Raw genomic sequence first — 17,488 nt, 5'->3', positions numbered from 1 at the left:
TGAGCCCAGAGCCCGTCTGCAATTGAACCGAACCGACGTCGGGCGGCCTATCAGAGCACGTCAACCTGACTGTCTGTCATGATCCAAGAAGAGGCAAAGTCACGTATATTAAACCTGTAAAGAAGATGACTTCTTATGGCAAGCCGTTTTGACATAAAAACCTTGGGTTTGACTATCCATAAAATATATTTTAGATAGTTTTAATTGTATTTCGACGAGTCATAATTGTAATTTCACTAGTCAAATTGATAATTAGAGATATCTGCAATTATAATTGCGCTAGTAAGAAATATGATTCGAGATATCTGTAAATATGTTTTCACTATAGTCAAAACTCTATTTTAGATATCTGTAATGACCTCATAGATATCTAAAATTATCGCGTCACAAATACGCAAAGTATTTAAAGATATCTCTAATTCAGTTTCGACTAGTCTCAATTATATTTTAAGATATCTGAATCGTGCCTGCTCCTAGTCGAATCTGCTGTTGTGTGACGTGTTACTTAATCTCCTCAGCACCAAAACCAAAAGCGCAACGGCTAATGCTATCACCTTGGCTTCATCGGAACACAGCAAAGGAGGCAACAGGCTAGTTTTTTAAACGGATGTCAATGGGTTTTGTTCGCTTTTACGCTTTCTCCAGTTGGATGTCTTAAAGACCCTTCGATCTAACTAAAATAAGGGTTTCTTATCTATGCCAGAGCCCCTCCTAATACCTAGTGCTAACGGCTAACAACAGTAGACAGCGTTTGTAACTTGTCAAGGAGAGAAAAGAACTGAATGAAGTACTTTAGGGATTATTAAATCATATATGGAGGCAGTCATGTATGCATAGCGCTGAGATTTTAATTGCAGTCATGTTACAAAGCAGACCAAACAATGTGTAATGTTCAATAAAGACAAAGATCAGCAAACTGCTCGTTTTGTTGTAATTTATTTTTATATATTTTTTGAATAGACATGAGTGAAAAACATTTGAATTATATACCAAAACGTGAAAAAGTACAAATAAGCACGTGATGGACAAGAATGTTGCATATATGGCACTTCAATCATGACCTGCTGGCACTGAGATCCGAATCGGCAAATTTCTGATCCAACGCTCTAACCACTAGGCCACAGACACCTATACAGATGTCTTGTTCTCGCTTCTCAGGGAACCGACATTACGAAAGTAACCGGAGAAATTTTCCTGCTGGCTATAACGTGTTGCCTAGCTGACTTACCTACATAGAGAGACGAGTCACACAACAAAACATAGCTAACAGTTATGTGTTCCAAAAAATAATCAGCAACAACATACTTTTGTTCTGTAGAGTCTGATTGTACATAAACAGCAAACTACCGGAGCGCCTTCGTTTTCCCTAGAAGTCATCTTCTTTACAGGTTTAATATACGTGACTTTGCCTCTTCTTGGATCATGACAGACAGTCAGGTTGACGTGCTCTGATAGGCCGCCCGACGTCGGTTCGGTTCAATTGCAGACGGGCTCTGGGCTCAATTGTTTTTCCTATCCTGGGTAGCCCGGATGTTACCATGTGAATATTTAACTTGAATTTTTCGATCTGAATTTGAGCAGTCGAATTAGACATATGTTTTCTTTGAAAAATATTAACTTGAAATTTTAGATCTGAATAAGAGCAATCGAATTTGATCAACCTGAATGTATTTTATCTGAAATTCTGTAAGTTGATTTTGTTTTGTATCTGAATTTGTGAGTATTAAATTCAAGTTTTTAAAATGGAAATCAAGAATTTTCCTATTTAAATTTCATAGAGGTAAATTCGAAACAAATAAATTCAGATACAAGGTTTCCAAAGTAAAATAATTCAAACTCAAGTATTCATTGGCTATTAAATTTCAAAACATTATGTCTCTTTTTTGCTTCCATACTATGCCATGTTGTAACCATTAGATGCCTCTATGGGTCTGTGTATAGATGGTCTGTATATGATACATCATTTCTGCGATCAAATTTGTGCTCAAAAAAATTGTCGAAGAAAATTATTTATTATTTAAAGCATCTTCAAGGATTTTCTTCAAGCACCACTTTTCAAAACAAAGTCTGTTAACGCAAAAAAACTGTTAACGATGTGGAGAAAGAATCAAAGCAGTTAGAGCAAAACTTTGTATTTATTATATCTACTTACAAGTTTAAATACATGATGACATAATTGTACATTTGTTCACCTTTTACCTCTGATGCTGGTGGTAAACATTTGAATCAAAATGAAGTAAAAAAAATCCTGCTCTGGAAACACTCTTGGTCAGACAAGTTATAACATGTGGTACGACTGTTTTTATCTACATACACCGTGGGTCCCCTTACAGGGAATTCGCCATGTTTTTCAACAGCAACACTAAACGGACAAACCGCTGTGCAGAATACGTTTTGTAAATACATGATCTCCTTTGGGAAAGAAGCAAAAATGTGACAACATCTTAAACCCGTTTCACACAACACGCGTTAGCAGTGTGTACCGCGCTGCCTGGGTTCCACTGTACGACAATGCAATGTCGCATTACGTTATTAAAATACATCAATGAGGAAAATATCTTCCAGAACATCTTCAAAGAGCTTTTTTAGTAAATTGCATATCTAAGATTTGTTATATCCGCCTGTTTCATGCTCTTTTAGATATACGTTGTACAAGTTATAAATACAAAGCCAATCGTGCTTTGAAGCGTACAAAGTGACTAAAGGGTTACTCGCCATAGGAGAGAGTGACTGACTTGTGATGTGATCGCTTTTCTCTCACACATAAGCAATATAAGCATATAACACGATGCCTGTAGTTTATCAGGAGGTTATAGGTTTTAGAGAGTAGGCCTACACTGACCGCGTAATGCGATCGTTTTCCACTCATTCATATGCAACATTTAAGATATACTTGCATTAAAAATCCTTTAAATGTGCTGAAAGTCATGGGACTTTTAAAAACACATAGAAAAAACACCACTTACATGCTTTCAATGTGAAAGTGTTACTTCTTCCTGTCAATCCATGTGGATTTGCTTTAATTGCGCGTGACAGACTCGGTCCGGTGTGAATGCTCTCATGTGCGCCGAAACATACGCGCTGCTTACGCGTTCTGTGTGAAACGGGCGAACGTGCCTTTTAAATCTTTTTATAATAATAAATCATTTGAGCGAATTGCCTACATAGTGGTTTTGCATAAGAACAAAAAAAAACCTTTTAGGTTTCTTCTTTGCTCTGTGTGTGTCTTGAATGTTTCCTAAAACAGACACGGGTTCTGTATTTACCTTTGGACAGAGTAAAGTAGCAAACAATGTGCCCAGCAGGTTATGGCTAGAATCGTACGTTCAGCCTTTTCAGCTGCTATTAACCTCAATATTGTCATTATACATTTTATAACTACAGATATACATTTTTCAATGTCAGTCTCTATATTATTTATTTTCAGAGGGGGGCCGTACATTTGAGTTTGTTTGGTGATAATAATAAAGGACCCTTCGCCTGAATTGCGTTTGTCTTTCCAGAGTCGATATCAATTTTCCAGGATCTTCTGAAATTTGGCCTGCCCAAGATTTTTAGCATCAACAAGTCAGGTGCTGGGCTTGTATGAGTTCCAAGTGACACATCAATGGACCAAACCAATAATTTTTAGTTTTGAGTGAATATTGCATAAAATAATAGTTAATTTGTGTCAGCCTGACATATCAGCATGCTTCATAAAAAACAGTATCAATCAATAAACATTTTATATATGTACTCTTAAATCTTTGAAAACATTAGATAATGTAAAATGTAGAAGGAACAGCACAAATACATACTTGTACATTCATAAATGTAAGCTAAAAACTCTTGTAGGGAACGTGATGAACATTTTGGCATTATTAAAACAGCTCTTCAGATTAGATGGTCAAAATACCTCCGATGTCCTTTACTTCTAACAGCTCACTAAAGGAGTATATATACATCCGGTGTGTCTGACACTTACGAGGGACTCCTGCAGCACACAATCTGCTGTACATCTTCCATAAAATGATAAGCATTGCAATAACTGCTTTCATCTTAATATCAAACTGAAAGGTTTATTATTATTACCATAATTGCTGACTGGAGTGAACAGCAAATTAAGTCTCCACCATTCGTGTTGGGTTTGCAGAGTAGAAAAGAAAAGAACAGAAACCCCAGGTCTACACCGACCACACACAGCCTACAGTCACAAAATGATGCAAGTTTTACAATGAAATACTGCATAACAGTAACTCAACTCTACTTCATAATTTATACTGCAGTTCATGCCACTGTATCTGGAACTGGCGTCAGCTGTTAGTAAACCTCTGTGCTCCGTCACAAAAAAATATTTTGAATTTTTAGATATAACAAAACAACATGTGAGGTTAATCGAGAAACAACAAATCGTCAAAGCCAATAATATCTCCAAACGGAACATTTAACAGTGTCTATAGTATGTAGCTCGAGTCCATTGAACTTTGCGAATCCTTCAGTTCCTTCCAAGAAACTGCAGATGTCTGAAAAACAACAGAGACCAGATTCTCAACATGTACCTGTAACACGTTTCCAACTGAAGAAAAGAGGGGGGAAATGTAGAAAGAAAGTCTTTACATGTTTACACAAAACAAAGCAGAAAACATGCCACCAACAGCAAGAGAATTAATCGAGCGTGTTGAGATGCTTTTTTTGTTTGGATGCTTTCGAGTGTGTTTGTGTTATTAGAAGAGGTGCAATAGAGGCTGGAGCCTGGGGTTGAAAGAGGAGAAGGCCAAAGAGACTTAGTCAATGTCCATTTCAGGAAGTTTGGCCTCTGTGTTTTCTGGGGCAGCCTGGCCCTTCTCTGGACTGGCCGTCTGGGCCTCTGAACCCTCTTGTCCGTTAACAGGGCCATTCTGTTCAGCTGTCTTCTCCTCCTTGGGAGGCTCCACTTTGGGCTTGGGTTTGGTTACGATATGATTGCAAGAGGAGTACAGCTCCTGTTAATGCAAGAACGGGATGAGGTTAGCATATGAAAGGCACAAAATTACAAAGAGATCCCGTGGATAGTCAAGCATCAAAGTCGCAAAGACTTGAACCCTAGACAGGATTCTGAGGGGTAATATTTTTTATTTTTTATTAGACAACATTACAATGGTTTGGATTGTTGCCGTACCTTTATTTTGGCCCGGATCTCTTGAGCTAGAACCACAGGGTCCTGGCTAAGAGACTGTTTGCTCTGCAGGTTCATTTTGTTGTTCATCCAGGTCATGGCTTCATTCACCTGTTTCTCCACTTTGATGACATCCAACTCATCTAAATGATCATACAGCTCATCCTGAGATGGAGATAAAGAAAAAAGAATTCATGCAAATTGTTAGATAACAATAAAAAAACTTTATTCTTTCTTCCGTACAGGGTTAAAAAGGTTACCTTGGCCTTGTAAGCCTCTAAAATCTTTATGTATTGCTGGATTTGTCTTCCAAATTCATCGAAAGCCTTTGGTCGCTCATCAGCTTCAATGTATCTGCTTCGAATCGGATCTCCTAGTTTCTGTAAAGACATAAAATGTGTTAATCATTTTGTCATTAAGGTTTTTCTCAGAACTTAAACCATTAAGTGATGTGTCCACATTTACTTTCAGTTCTGTCAGTTTGTCGATGTACACTTGCTTCTGTTGATCCTCTCCTTCTTCATACAACCAGTTTTCAGTGTCCTCCAGTTTTAAGGAGAAAGAATCTCGGTCCTGAATCAGAAAACATTTTACTCAATAAAACACACCACTCTCTACAACGCTGCACGTCTTTGCTAAATAACACACACTTACAGTCTCGCTAACAAATTTCTCCAGCACTCCGAGCAGCTTTTCTCTCATTTCATAAACGTATTCCTCCACATAGTTCTTGGCATCATTCCTTTCCTTCTCGAGCTTGTCCTGCATTATCATCTTACCCTGTACAATAAAAACATACAAGTAAGTAACCTAAATGCAGTTTATACTAGGGCTGTGTATTGGCAAGGGCCTCACGATACGATACATATCACGATAGATGGGTCCCGATACAATATATCACAATACATTCGATACGATACGATACAAACGTTCGATATATTGCAATAATTTGTTTTAAATAAATACAAATTAAGAGTGAGCTAAAAATACATGTTGGTGTGTACAATCTGTGGTATTCTGGTATGTTCATCACATTATAGTGATAACTCTGCAGACACAAAAGATTCCATTCAATTTTATTAACAAAGCTATTTATAAGAGGTATTTGTCATCTTGCTTACACAGTGTTACTGAACAGTGAACATATGATATAAAGTGCATATTTAGTCATTAAACATTTAAATGCAAATGCCACAAAAAACATATTTTTTTCAGTATGTTGTTAATAAAAAACAAAGTACATTCAAATCTATTCATGAAACTGAAATTGTCAGTATGACTCTCTTTTATATCCCACTCCACCAGTGCAGTTTTCAGTAACTCCGCAATGTTTATGCCAGTATGGCTCGTCTCATGCATTGCGCGTGTCTGTGGTTGTGATGTAATCCTAACATACGATGCATTGCAAGTCAGGGTCACTCGCTCTACCGAGCTAAGGGATTTTTTTACCTCTTTGTAAATCCCGGGTACTTCTACGTCCGTTATGTGCCTGCGAATCGGAATCACATAACATAGCTAGTGTTCACCATATGCCCGAAGCCGGGGTTTTCAACCACACTGTCGCAAATCCTTACAAATAAAATACACCACCGACTCTGTTATTTTCTTTGCACGAGCTAAGATATACGGAAGCTTGTTGGTGATATTATATGAATGAATTTACTTTACGCCATTTGCTTTCCCGCACCCGCTTACTTTTGAAACATTGGCCGTATGACAGCGAATCACAGCGACATCAACAGGAACGGAAAAAATGGTTATGCGATGAAACGTCATTTTGAATCCATTCAAAACATGACTTATTTAAGGTATCTATACTATAGGTTGGACTATGCATACCTTATCGTGAAAAAAATTATCGCAATAGTTAGCTGTATCGATAATTTTGCACAGCCCTAGTTTATACTACACGTCAAAACCAGAACAAATCTACCATCATGAATCACTGTTATTGAACATTTGTTTTATTTATTGCTTAAACTATGGTTAAAATCATGGTAAACAACTGCAGTTAAGAACACCAAGATTTCTGGGCCGATTTGGAAGAGGCTAAGTGAAAACTGTGATTGATTCAAAAAGCCACTCTTTAACAAGTGGCTCACACGGTGTTGTTGAATTCTTAAGAGTTGCTAGCTTTGAAATTTGAAATATTGATGGTGATGTTTGCTTTAGCAAATGTCAATAATTTTAACAGTTTAGGGCACGAATAATTGTATATTTCTGAGACTGATCAATCGATCACTGGTTATGTGTGTTAATAGTACCTCATTCTCCACAAACATATTTAGCACGTCACCGGTCAGCTGCCAGTGCAGGTTGTTCTCAATGGGAAGCTCCATTGTCTTTGTCTTGACTTTGGCTTTCTTGGCCTGCGGAGGCTGATCGTTCTTCTTCTCTTGTTTGTTTTCTTCTGCTGAGGTCTAAAATTGAGGTCACAGTGAATTTTCCATTTGACTTTAAATGACAAATATTGTAATGCTTTGTGGAGGCAAAATTCTGAACCGTGTGCTTTGGATACTGTTGCATAACAGGCAGAATGAAACATTGGTCACGCTTAATATTAGGTGTCTTTAAATACTGCTTTTTTATATAAGAAAAACGCATTAAGAGTTTAACACGCAGATTTTTTAAAGCTACAAAATATTTTACTACTAGTAGTTCATGGTACCTGATATAAATACGTGGAATATTTGAGATTATGTATCATTGTCTTGTACTGTATATGTGAAGTCGGTGTGTAAGTAGGTAAATTCACACCTCCATCTCCTCAGTGTCTGATCTCTTGTCAGCATTTTCTTTCTGATCATCACTTTGATTCTTCTGTACGTCTTGATCCACAATCATCTTGTTCTTTGAGGAGAAAATATGACAAATGTTCACTTTATTAATAACTTTGATGAGCTAACTTTGGCTAACCATAGTGACAAATACACACAAACATTAACACACAAGTTTAAGCAGTTCAGACAAACGCCTCTGTTCTTTGTTTGTCCATGACATATTAACATTAGTCCATATGCCACTGAACTGCTTGTTCACTGAGAGTCATCCAAGTTTTCGGTCCACCTGATCCTTTGTTTAGACTTATTTATGTTTGACGCATCTATACTATATTTAAATAGCCAGAAGCAATGGTCTAAATCTAAAGGTTTAAGTCTAATTCCATATTTGCTCTACCAGAGAAAAGGCAGTTGAATTATACGCAAGGTGAACAAAACTAAACTCATTTTACAAGCAGTATCAAGATTAGATTAGATTCAACTTTATTGTCATTACACATATACAAGTACAGTGTAGCAAAATGTATAAAAAGCTTTAAAAACATTAAATCACAATGGCAACACATACTGCCCTAAGTTCCTCAATGACATCATGTGTGTCAAACACACACCCAAGTGCTAGTGTGGACATGTCAAACATAAGCCAGCCTGTAATGAAGGGCATGCTCAAGCCTTAGTAACTCTATTCACAGATGTCTTTACCTCATCCTCCTTTGCTGGGGTGTCCGTCTCCATAGGTTCTTCTCCTTCGGCGGACTTGATGACCTCCACAAGAGAAGCGCTGGACACACTGAAGAGCCCGTGCACATTGACACGAACCTTGACCTTCACCTTGGCGCTCTCACCTGATAGCTGAGGTACAACCTTTTGGATGTTAAACTGGCCTGTGGGTGAAGAATTACAGTGACTGACCGAGTGAGCTACAGGAACGTGTTTTGTTGTCATGTGGTCAATCTAGCAGCACTCCAATAAAATCTAGTTGAGCACAATAAGGGGTATAATACCTATGGTTGGATCAGGATACGGCAAGTCTTTTGGATTGCTGTAGTAGGCTTCCAAAGTGAAGGGCTCCTTCCGGTAGAAAGTCAATACTTTAGAGAAAGGTGCCGCATGGTTCTTTGGGAATACTTCACAATCGCTGAAGTGGAAGAGAGACAGGATCATTAAAATAATGCTGAAAACTGACAAAGATATGACAGTACAGGGTCATAAACACCCTACAAACCTAACTCCTTCGTCAGCTGCTGAAGTCCATCTAAGAGAGACAGGGTAGGGGACCACATCCGTGATGGAGAACTCACGTACTTTAAAGGCAGGTGACAGAATCGCACACTGAGGAATAACATACATGAGTGAGCATATTTCTATTGGGAAACAGTTGATTAAACAAGATTCGGGTCGACATTCATCATCTGAGACAATAAACGAAGTCAAACTGAACAATGATCAAGGATCCAGGACAATATGAAATATCTGAGCTCTTTCCCAAATATTGTGAGCTTGACCACCTAGGCAACATAAGTGTGTTCCCAATACAAAAGCTGTTTAAAACACATTGACTGAAAGGAATGACTAAACAAGACTAGATAGCCAGTCCATTACAAGGCTTTCATATTTTTACTACAGCTTTAGATTAGCCTAGCTTATTTTAGAGTGTAAAGTGGTGCATACATGCTCAGGCAATAATGAAGGAATGAGTGACAGTACAGCCGACAAAATGACTAAAGCACTGACCTGCAGTGCACATCCTCTGGCCACGGCCTCATCTGCATTGAGCGTTGTGCTCAGCTCCTTCCCAAAGAATTTGCTGATTCTCTCTTTAATGGAAGGGATCCTGGAGGCACCACCTATAATCTCCACTGCATAGATGTCGTCCTTCTTCAGCTCTTAAAAGAGGAAAAAGATCAGTTTTAATCCACTTTTTGGTACATAACAAGCTCGACGGAAACCAACATGAGAAACAAATCCTATATTATAAATCTATACTAAACCATATAAATAAGTAATAAATTAACAAATTTACAGAAAGATACCATAAAAAGATAAACTGATATCATCGAAAGCATCCTAGAATTAAAGAAGATTTTCTTTGAATTAAAGAAAACATGATTTGCATAATAATGTTTGGCACAAAAAAATTACATATAAACGCTTGCTAATGTGATGAAAGATACTATCCTTTCATATCAAACAAAGCAGAAAATGTACAGAAGCGCAACATGGAAGGGGTGAAAACAGTGCGATGTGTTAATACTCACTGGTCTGTTCCATGACGCTATGTAGAGGACCCTCCACCTTGGCCAGCAGTCCTGCGCAGAGCTCCTCAAACTTGGTTCTGGAAACAAGAGAGTCATGGAGATATTTTTAGCCGTTGGTATTTTTACGAATGAACCTGCTTACATCATATTGCATGTGCAAAGGATGAACGCAAACAACCTCGGCGTCTAATTCACACCGTTGATTCCCAGTGCCCGATTTAGTGGCTGGCACACTTGTTAGCGCTGTTGCCTGTGGTTACCAACCTGTTGAGTGTGCTGGTGACATCGATGTCATTCATGAAGCATTCGATGTTGAGCGGCAAGACGGAGGAGTTGGCGCTCATGAGCTTCTTCAGCTTCTCGCACTCCTGGTAGAGTCGCACCAAAGCGCGAGGCTTTGAGCGCACGTCCAGCTTGTACTTGTGGGCAAACTCCTCAACAAAGTAATTGACCAACACGTCATCGAAGTCTTTACCACCCAGCTCGGAATCAAATGCAGAACCCAGAACCTGGAAAACCAGTCAACAAAGCTATTAGGAATGAATTCGCCAAATTGTTGCTACATGAGGGTAAATAAAAAATATCCTTACTTTCAATTTCCCCTTGTTAAAGGCACACACAGAGACTTGGTAAGTAGCATGGCCAACATCCACAAACACTACGTTTCTGGGCTTCTCTTCAGGAGCAGGCAGGTCCTGCTTGTAAATCCCATAAGCCAGTGCAACTAAAATGAAACATTAAACTACAACGCTTAAGCTTATGATTCCTTTATTTTATCTTTTTTTAAAGTATCCTTGAAATCAAATTAAAATTTTGGGATTCAGGCATGAATATGTGTAGATGAAGCTGCTCACCTGATGTAGTGTCATTCATGAGTCTCAGGCAGTTAAGACCTGTGATCTGTGCAGCATCTATGACTGATCTTCTCTCAGCATCAGTAAAGAAACTGGGAACCTGCAAAATTAGACAAGAAAACCAAATTTACTTGAACCTGTTTGACTTTCATGTCCAAAACAAATGACAAGCGCAACTGCCAAACATTAAAAAAGGATGTTAAACTTTAACAACGCAATGGAGTAAGACTCAGCAAGTAACTGAAATATGCCTACAGAAATGACACAGTCTGCCACAGGTTTTTTGAGAGCAGCCTCTGCGGTTTCCTTAAGTTTGGTCAGAAGCATAGCAGTGACCTGCTCTATGCTGAACACCCTCTCCTCCTCCATATACATGACCTGTGGAAGCAGACAGAACACAGCATTGTCATATAGCAACATCTGAAAATGTAAACGCTAACACAAACATTGTCATTTACATCATTTGTTATGAGGTTTACCTTAATGCCAGTGGTCCCCGAGGGCATCTGTGCCAGATCATAGACCAGACTGGACTTTGCTGACTGGATGTACGGGTCACTGAACGCCCTGCCATGGAAACGCTTGAAGCCCTGCACGGTGTTCTTGCAGTTTGTGACCACCTTGTTGAAAAAGGAGATTGTTTTTTTCTATCAATTTCCTTCCATAATTATCTGATGCAAAACGTGTTATTGCATGCTTTAAAAAAATCATATATAAACAGTTCACCTGGCCCTTGGCTGCTGCTCCTATTGAACGACTACGAGGCCCAAAAGATACAAATGACCTGAAAAGTACATATCATTAGACACTCGTAGCTCTTCAGTTACATACAGTTATGCATAACATTCGTTCGCCAAAACCATTCCCTCAACACCTTTCGTAATAATGTACTTCGATTTAGAATAGCTTTTGACTGATATTATATTATACCTGCCCACTTTTTTTTAGACAACATAAGTCTTATATATCTAAAGTATATATAGTTTATTTCTTTCTTACTATTAAGTGTTAACATAAGACAATAACCTAAGCATTGCTTAAAGACCCCCTGTGGTGAAAATCAAGTTTTAAATGTTGTTTATCTGGTGTTTTAATATGGTTTAACCTGTGCAAACGTATCATTTTAAACCATCGCAGAGTATTTTCTCCACAAAGCTGCAGTTCACCATAGACATCTTAGAAAATGTAGTTTGAAACTGCCCCGGTTAATGACGTCATAATCCTGTAACCAATAACATCATCTCATTTGACCCCGTGGATCAGCAGTTTGAGGCATAAATAAGCAAATATGCAGCATAGGGCTAAAATAACCACTGCACTGCTGTCACCTCTCAGTTTCACTTTCAGTTTTAGCAGCGTCCTGGACTGCCCAGTGCGATTCAGTGGAGGCAGGGCTCATTTGCATATTCATATCTCTGCGTATACTTAAACATACTGCAGTTGAACAACTGACACAGTCTCTGTACCCTGATGAAACCGAACTCAATTGTGTTGTCAATGCACTGAGAGAAACTCGCAACAGTACCATGTATCTTCATACCAAATACTGTCTTTATTTTTTCCCTTTTTTAAATTATGATTTATGTAAAGCTGCGTTACATTCAAACGGTTTCAAGGCAGGAACATTATATTCAGTTTCACTGACTAAATATAAATATTCATATATTGAATAGGATTACGATTAGTTTAGGGGATACAGTTGTCGTCGACAGGGGGACATAAGTATTCGCGTTTGCTGTAAAATACATATTCTTTGAATAATTGTTTCCCTGTGTAGTTGATATGCTGTAAAATCCCATCTCACCCTTATTATGGTAAATTTACCATCCATGCAGTTTCACAAAAACATATTTAATTGATTGGAAACTAGAAATGTTAGGATCAGCTGAATCGTTTCAATAGGTCTTAAAAACACAAAAAGCAAACACCAAAACTCTTTTGAGTGTTGTGCAGATTTCCCAGAAGCACCTGGCCAATTATTTATAATTAGAAATTAGATAAAAAGCATATCAGGCCATTTCTATCCCGTTAAGTTATATGGCCAAATAAGCAAACTGTGTTTGTGTCAAACAAATGTGATTGGAGGAAACATTCAAATCAATATAAAAACACAATAGATACATGTGATAGAATAACCAAACAACTAATGAACTTTCGTAGAATTAATCGTTACTGCTAAACGTGAAGTCAAGTTCACCGCGCGCGACTGTATGCTAGAATGTTCCTGCGCGCCGCCGGTATGACGTCACGGCAGCAGCACGAGCCACGCGCTGTAGCATTTGGCTAACTAACCTACCACAGCACGCTCTCATTCAACATATAAGGTGTTTCGTATATACTTACGATAAAATACCAGAGGTGGATATATAACGTTACAGTAAGTGCAATTTACAGTGGGGCAACGTATATCTCGCCAAACGTTATTCTTCCGTTGCAGTATTTAGAGCAAATAGTTAATAACATAACGAAAGACATTTTAAAAGGAAGGAAAACGTGCTGGAATCACGTTCAAGGCACGGTTGGCACCATCGTGACAGGCCAGTTTTAAAACAAAACCGAAATGTCCACAGTGTGAAAATACAGAACATGAATGAATCACCAAAACTCATTTTAAGCAGAAAGAAACGTTTGACTTACGGTGTACATCGGTCGCTGTATTCGTTCGCTACGGTTTCTATTCCACCGGCCCGAGCGACAGCAACATAACAGCTCTGAAAGCCCACATCAAATCCCACCACTGACATCTTAACCAGAAATTACGATTATAACTAGCTCGCGATGCGGAATACTAGAATGGAGTGTGTTTATGTCCTGAAATATAACAGTCGCGGTCAGACCTTTTTATTCATAAAATCTGGATTTAAAGCAAATTCATAGTTCTTAGCTGTCTATTGACTGAGGTAATGCATGCACACCGGCTGACTGCTCCGCTACATGAATCGCAATCGGGTGAGAAGTTCACGCTGAAGTCCAGTGTTTTATCGCGAGAGTTGACAAAATCTAGCTCGCTCTAGAGCTTTCTTTGTTTGACGCAAGCATGACGGTAAAATCCATCCAATGAATGACAGTGGAACGTAAATAAATAACTCAAACACATCATTAAACATGTTATTTTATGTATACATGAACAAACTTTTATCTATGTCAAAAATAGTGCATTAACCACCTCCCACCCTCCCGCGGTAAAATAGTATACTTTAGGGGGTCGTTTAATTATATTAAATAAGATTTACTTATTTGAATATAAAAGGAGGAGCTGAAGCTGAATTTACTGAATCAGTTTTTATAGAGAAAGTAAACTTGCATTATAAACGCGTTCATGCATCAGTATGCCGTTCTTGGAATTTACTGTAGGTGGCAGTAGCACTCATAAGAAGTGGATGACCAATAGTCAAAAAGAAGAAAGATCCAAAATGGCGACGCCCATGCATAGATTGATTGCTCGTAGACAAGCGTAAGTTTTTTTCCACATAGTATACGATATTGCAGTGTAGATTATATAGATAGCGTTTATACTGAAATGTTATTTTGTTAGTCGTTTGCTGTAAGTTTGTTGTTTTCATTTCATTTGGTCATGTCGTCCGCCTACAACGCATAAGCCTTTTAAGTCGGTGTCATATCTCTGTTGGGTTTGTCTTATTTTACTGGCAATTGACTGTGTTTTTCGTTCATTTTACAGAGAGGCAAACAAACAACATGTTCGTTGTCAGAAATGTCTGGAATATGGACATTGGTCTTACGAGTGCACAGGGAAAAGAAAGTACCTTTATCGACCATCCAGGACAACAGAGTTAAAAAAGAAGCTAAAAGAGAACGAGAACAAGGCTGCAGATGAAAATGGGTAAGACAAAGTGTACATAATCATAATTCATGAACGTAAATGGGTGCTTATATAATTATTCATTCATTTGACACTTTTCTTTAATCTTTTTAAGAATTGTTCTTAATTACGTTGGGTTACACTCAATAATAATGAGTTATTTATTAATTATCATTTATGTGGGGTAGTAGTGTATTGGTGACTAATCGTTTCAGGTGTATTGTTGTGTAGGATTTATACAAATAGCGACATCTAATGAAAAACAAAGAAAATGACGTTAACGGCTAAAACCAAGATTTGTCTTGTCAGGTCACGATTTAGCTTTGTTCTTTATTATAATTATTATTGTGGGATTTTCTGTTATTAATCTTGGCCATTACTGTAATGGCTGTAATGGTGTCTATTCTATTTTAAATGTCCTGTATATTTTTTTCTCAAGACCTGGAATATTGCCAGTAAGTGACAAAAAGACAAAGAAGAAAAGGTGAGTCTTTAACTTTCTTATGGTATAGTCGTATATTTATTCTATATGAAAATTTCTAATTGGAATGAAACATTAGGTTATGCATCTCATGGAAACCTCTTGATCAGGTAAAAAAAGGGGGCTATAGGAATATATTTTATAAATGCAATAAAATGTGAACCAACTTTTAGGGCTTTGTTTTTTGTTTAGTTTATTTATTTATTAGTTTTTAAAAAAACACCATGGAAGATATCGACTTAAATGCATTTCATAAAAAAGCATAAAACATTATTTAAATTTAGGAATATTTATCTGTTTACTCTTTATTCACATATATAGTTAAAGAGGTCCTATTATGAAAAATTAACTTTTTTTTACTTTGAATGTAATTGTTTGTCGAATGTTGTTGATTTTTTTACTTTGAATGTAATTGTTTGTCAAATGTTGTTGTTTGTCGACAGTGTGTGTACAACCACATATATTAAAAACTCTATGCATGTTGTATAATTGGATGTCTTGTCTAAACTGCATCTCAGCTTTGAAAAAATATAACTAGGCTTTGCAAACAACAACATGCATAACATGTGCAAAGCTTCTACTTTTACACTTCTGTACTGTTTTCATTAAGGTCCTCCAGCTCTGACAGTAGCAGTAATGACTCTTCGAGCTCTTCCAGTGACTCGTCGTCAGACAGCAGTGATTCGTCCAGCTCCTCATCCTCATCTGAAGACAGCAGCAGTGACAGTGAGGACAGTTCCAGCCCATCTTCATCCTCATCTTCTTCAACTTCTGATTCAGATTCCTCAAGCAGTTCTGACCAAGGCCCACCAAAAAAAAGAAAGAAGAAGAAATGAATGACACATTCATCTAAATTAAACAGAATTCATATACAGAACATCCTGAATCAAGTTACTAAAAACGAATGCCCCTGCAAAGTTTTGTATCTTTCTGTAGCATATTTTTTCATGTTCGAATATGGAATCCATAGCCTCTTTCCTTTGCCTTTTTATAAGGGAAAGTGATAAATTAATATAGAGGGATTGAGACAAGTATCCTGTTTTTGTAGAAATTTTAATTCATGCATGTTATTGTGTGTTTAATTTTTATCTTATTTCTTTTTATGTTGCCCAACATTTGACATTTTACAAGAGTGTATGAAGCTAGTGACATTTTCTTTATTCCGTTCTATTATCTTTTTTTATATCAGGGATGCTCAATCCTGTTCCTGGAGAGCTGCCTTTCTAAAAAGCACACACATTACAACATTCCTTATTGGAATTTACAAATTATCACTGATTTGATTGTCTGGTTCAGATGTGCTTTTTTAGTTGGATCTAGACTCTGAAGAAAGGTAGATCTCCAGAAGAAAGATTAGACATCACTGATTTATATTACACTGAAGTTTTTTGCTTTTCTGTGCATCTTTTAAGCGGAAAATACTATGTAAGAGGTGTTCTGCACAAACAAGTTGTGTTTTAAGACCAATTGTCTACTGAAATAAACATTTTTTTAAGATAGAAATGTGTTCTTCTGTGAGATGTAAATATGGTAGACATGAATTAAAATAAACTAATTTGCTTTAGGTTTGCATTCCTTCATAAAGAACAATAGCCATTAAACGATCTGATAAATAAACCATACACAATGTCCATCGGTGACCAAATATATATTTTTGCCAATTATATAATCTACAATGTATGAAGATTATTTAATAAAAGAACAACAAACACATATTTACATAGTTGAATGTCTTTGTTGTAATATATTCTGCATTTATTTTTATTGTGTTGCAATGAATGTTATAAGAGGTTTGAACAATCAAACTACGTAAGAGTTTAAATATGTAAATAAATCGAATAACAAGTGGTAAGATAAAAAATGCTGTAGTCAAATTGTTGATCGTCCACGTCAACTCTTGTTGTTTTCAATGTTAACAAATGGAACGTAATTACAAAAGTGTAACACTTTTATCAGTAAGAAGAATAGAAACGTTTTATTTTAACACGGTAAACTGGCATTCTAGACTTAATTTTAGTATGGGTGAGTGTGTTTATTTTACACTGTACTTTTTTAACAACGTTTTAGCCAAAGTTGTCTTAACACCATAACATTTTAAATATGTGCGTTGTCGTCTGCGTTTAATAAAGTTGAGATCGATCCAAACGATCGACGCAAATTT

General features: G+C 37.2%; 2 protein-coding genes across 2 annotated transcripts; one reads left to right on the top strand and one right to left on the bottom strand.

Annotated features, from left to right (window-relative positions):
* Positions 1-2,119: 2,119 nt before the first annotated feature.
* Positions 2,120-13,979, bottom strand: hspa4a (heat shock protein 4a). The gene is made up of 20 exons (XM_079486484.1): positions 13,942-13,979; positions 13,664-13,837; positions 11,753-11,810; positions 11,506-11,646; positions 11,282-11,404; positions 11,027-11,126; positions 10,763-10,896; positions 10,437-10,681; positions 10,173-10,249; positions 9,649-9,800; positions 9,140-9,246; positions 8,919-9,052; positions 8,617-8,798; positions 7,892-7,984; positions 7,399-7,554; positions 5,789-5,914; positions 5,600-5,707; positions 5,395-5,514; positions 5,138-5,299; positions 2,120-4,961 (listed from the first exon to the last, which is right to left on the bottom strand). The coding sequence occupies exons 2-20, from the start codon at positions 13,768-13,770 to the stop codon at positions 4,764-4,766; spliced, it is 2,523 nt and encodes an 840-aa protein (XP_079342610.1). The 5' UTR covers positions 13,771-13,837; positions 13,942-13,979; the 3' UTR covers positions 2,120-4,763.
* Positions 13,195-17,194, top strand: zcchc10 (zinc finger, CCHC domain containing 10). Its single transcript, XM_079486503.1, has 5 exons — positions 13,195-13,403; positions 14,381-14,480; positions 14,706-14,867; positions 15,286-15,330; positions 15,938-17,194. The coding sequence occupies exons 2-5, from the start codon at positions 14,407-14,409 to the stop codon at positions 16,161-16,163; spliced, it is 507 nt and encodes a 168-aa protein (XP_079342629.1). The 5' UTR covers positions 13,195-13,403; positions 14,381-14,406; the 3' UTR covers positions 16,164-17,194.
* Positions 17,195-17,488: the final 294 nt, after the last annotated feature.

The sequence above is a fragment of the Barbatula barbatula genome (assembly GCF_947034865.1).
Source record: "Barbatula barbatula genome assembly, chromosome: 22".
NCBI classification, from domain to species: Eukaryota; Metazoa; Chordata; class Actinopteri; order Cypriniformes; family Nemacheilidae; genus Barbatula; species Barbatula barbatula.
The sequence above is the reverse complement of the archived record's forward strand: the minus strand, read 5'-3'. Positions and strand labels throughout refer to the sequence as shown.

Coding starts and splice junctions, on each gene's coding strand:
- hspa4a (XM_079486484.1), bottom strand. CDS start 13,770: ATGTCAGTGGTGGGATTTGATGTGGGCTTTCAGAGCTGTTATGTTGCT. Junction 11,647..11,752: donor GAGCAGCAGCCAAGGGCCAG/GTGAACTGTTTA, acceptor TTTTTCAACAAG/GTGGTCACAAACTGCAAGAA. Junction 10,897..11,026: donor CATGAATGACACTACATCAG/GTGAGCAGCTTC, acceptor GTTTCATTTTAG/TTGCACTGGCTTATGGGATT.
- zcchc10 (XM_079486503.1), top strand. CDS start 14,407: ATGACCAATAGTCAAAAAGAAGAAAGATCCAAAATGGCGACGCCCATG. Junction 14,868..15,285: donor AAGGCTGCAGATGAAAATGG/GTAAGACAAAGT, acceptor TTTTTTCTCAAG/ACCTGGAATATTGCCAGTAA. Junction 15,331..15,937: donor AAAAAGACAAAGAAGAAAAG/GTGAGTCTTTAA, acceptor GTTTTCATTAAG/GTCCTCCAGCTCTGACAGTA.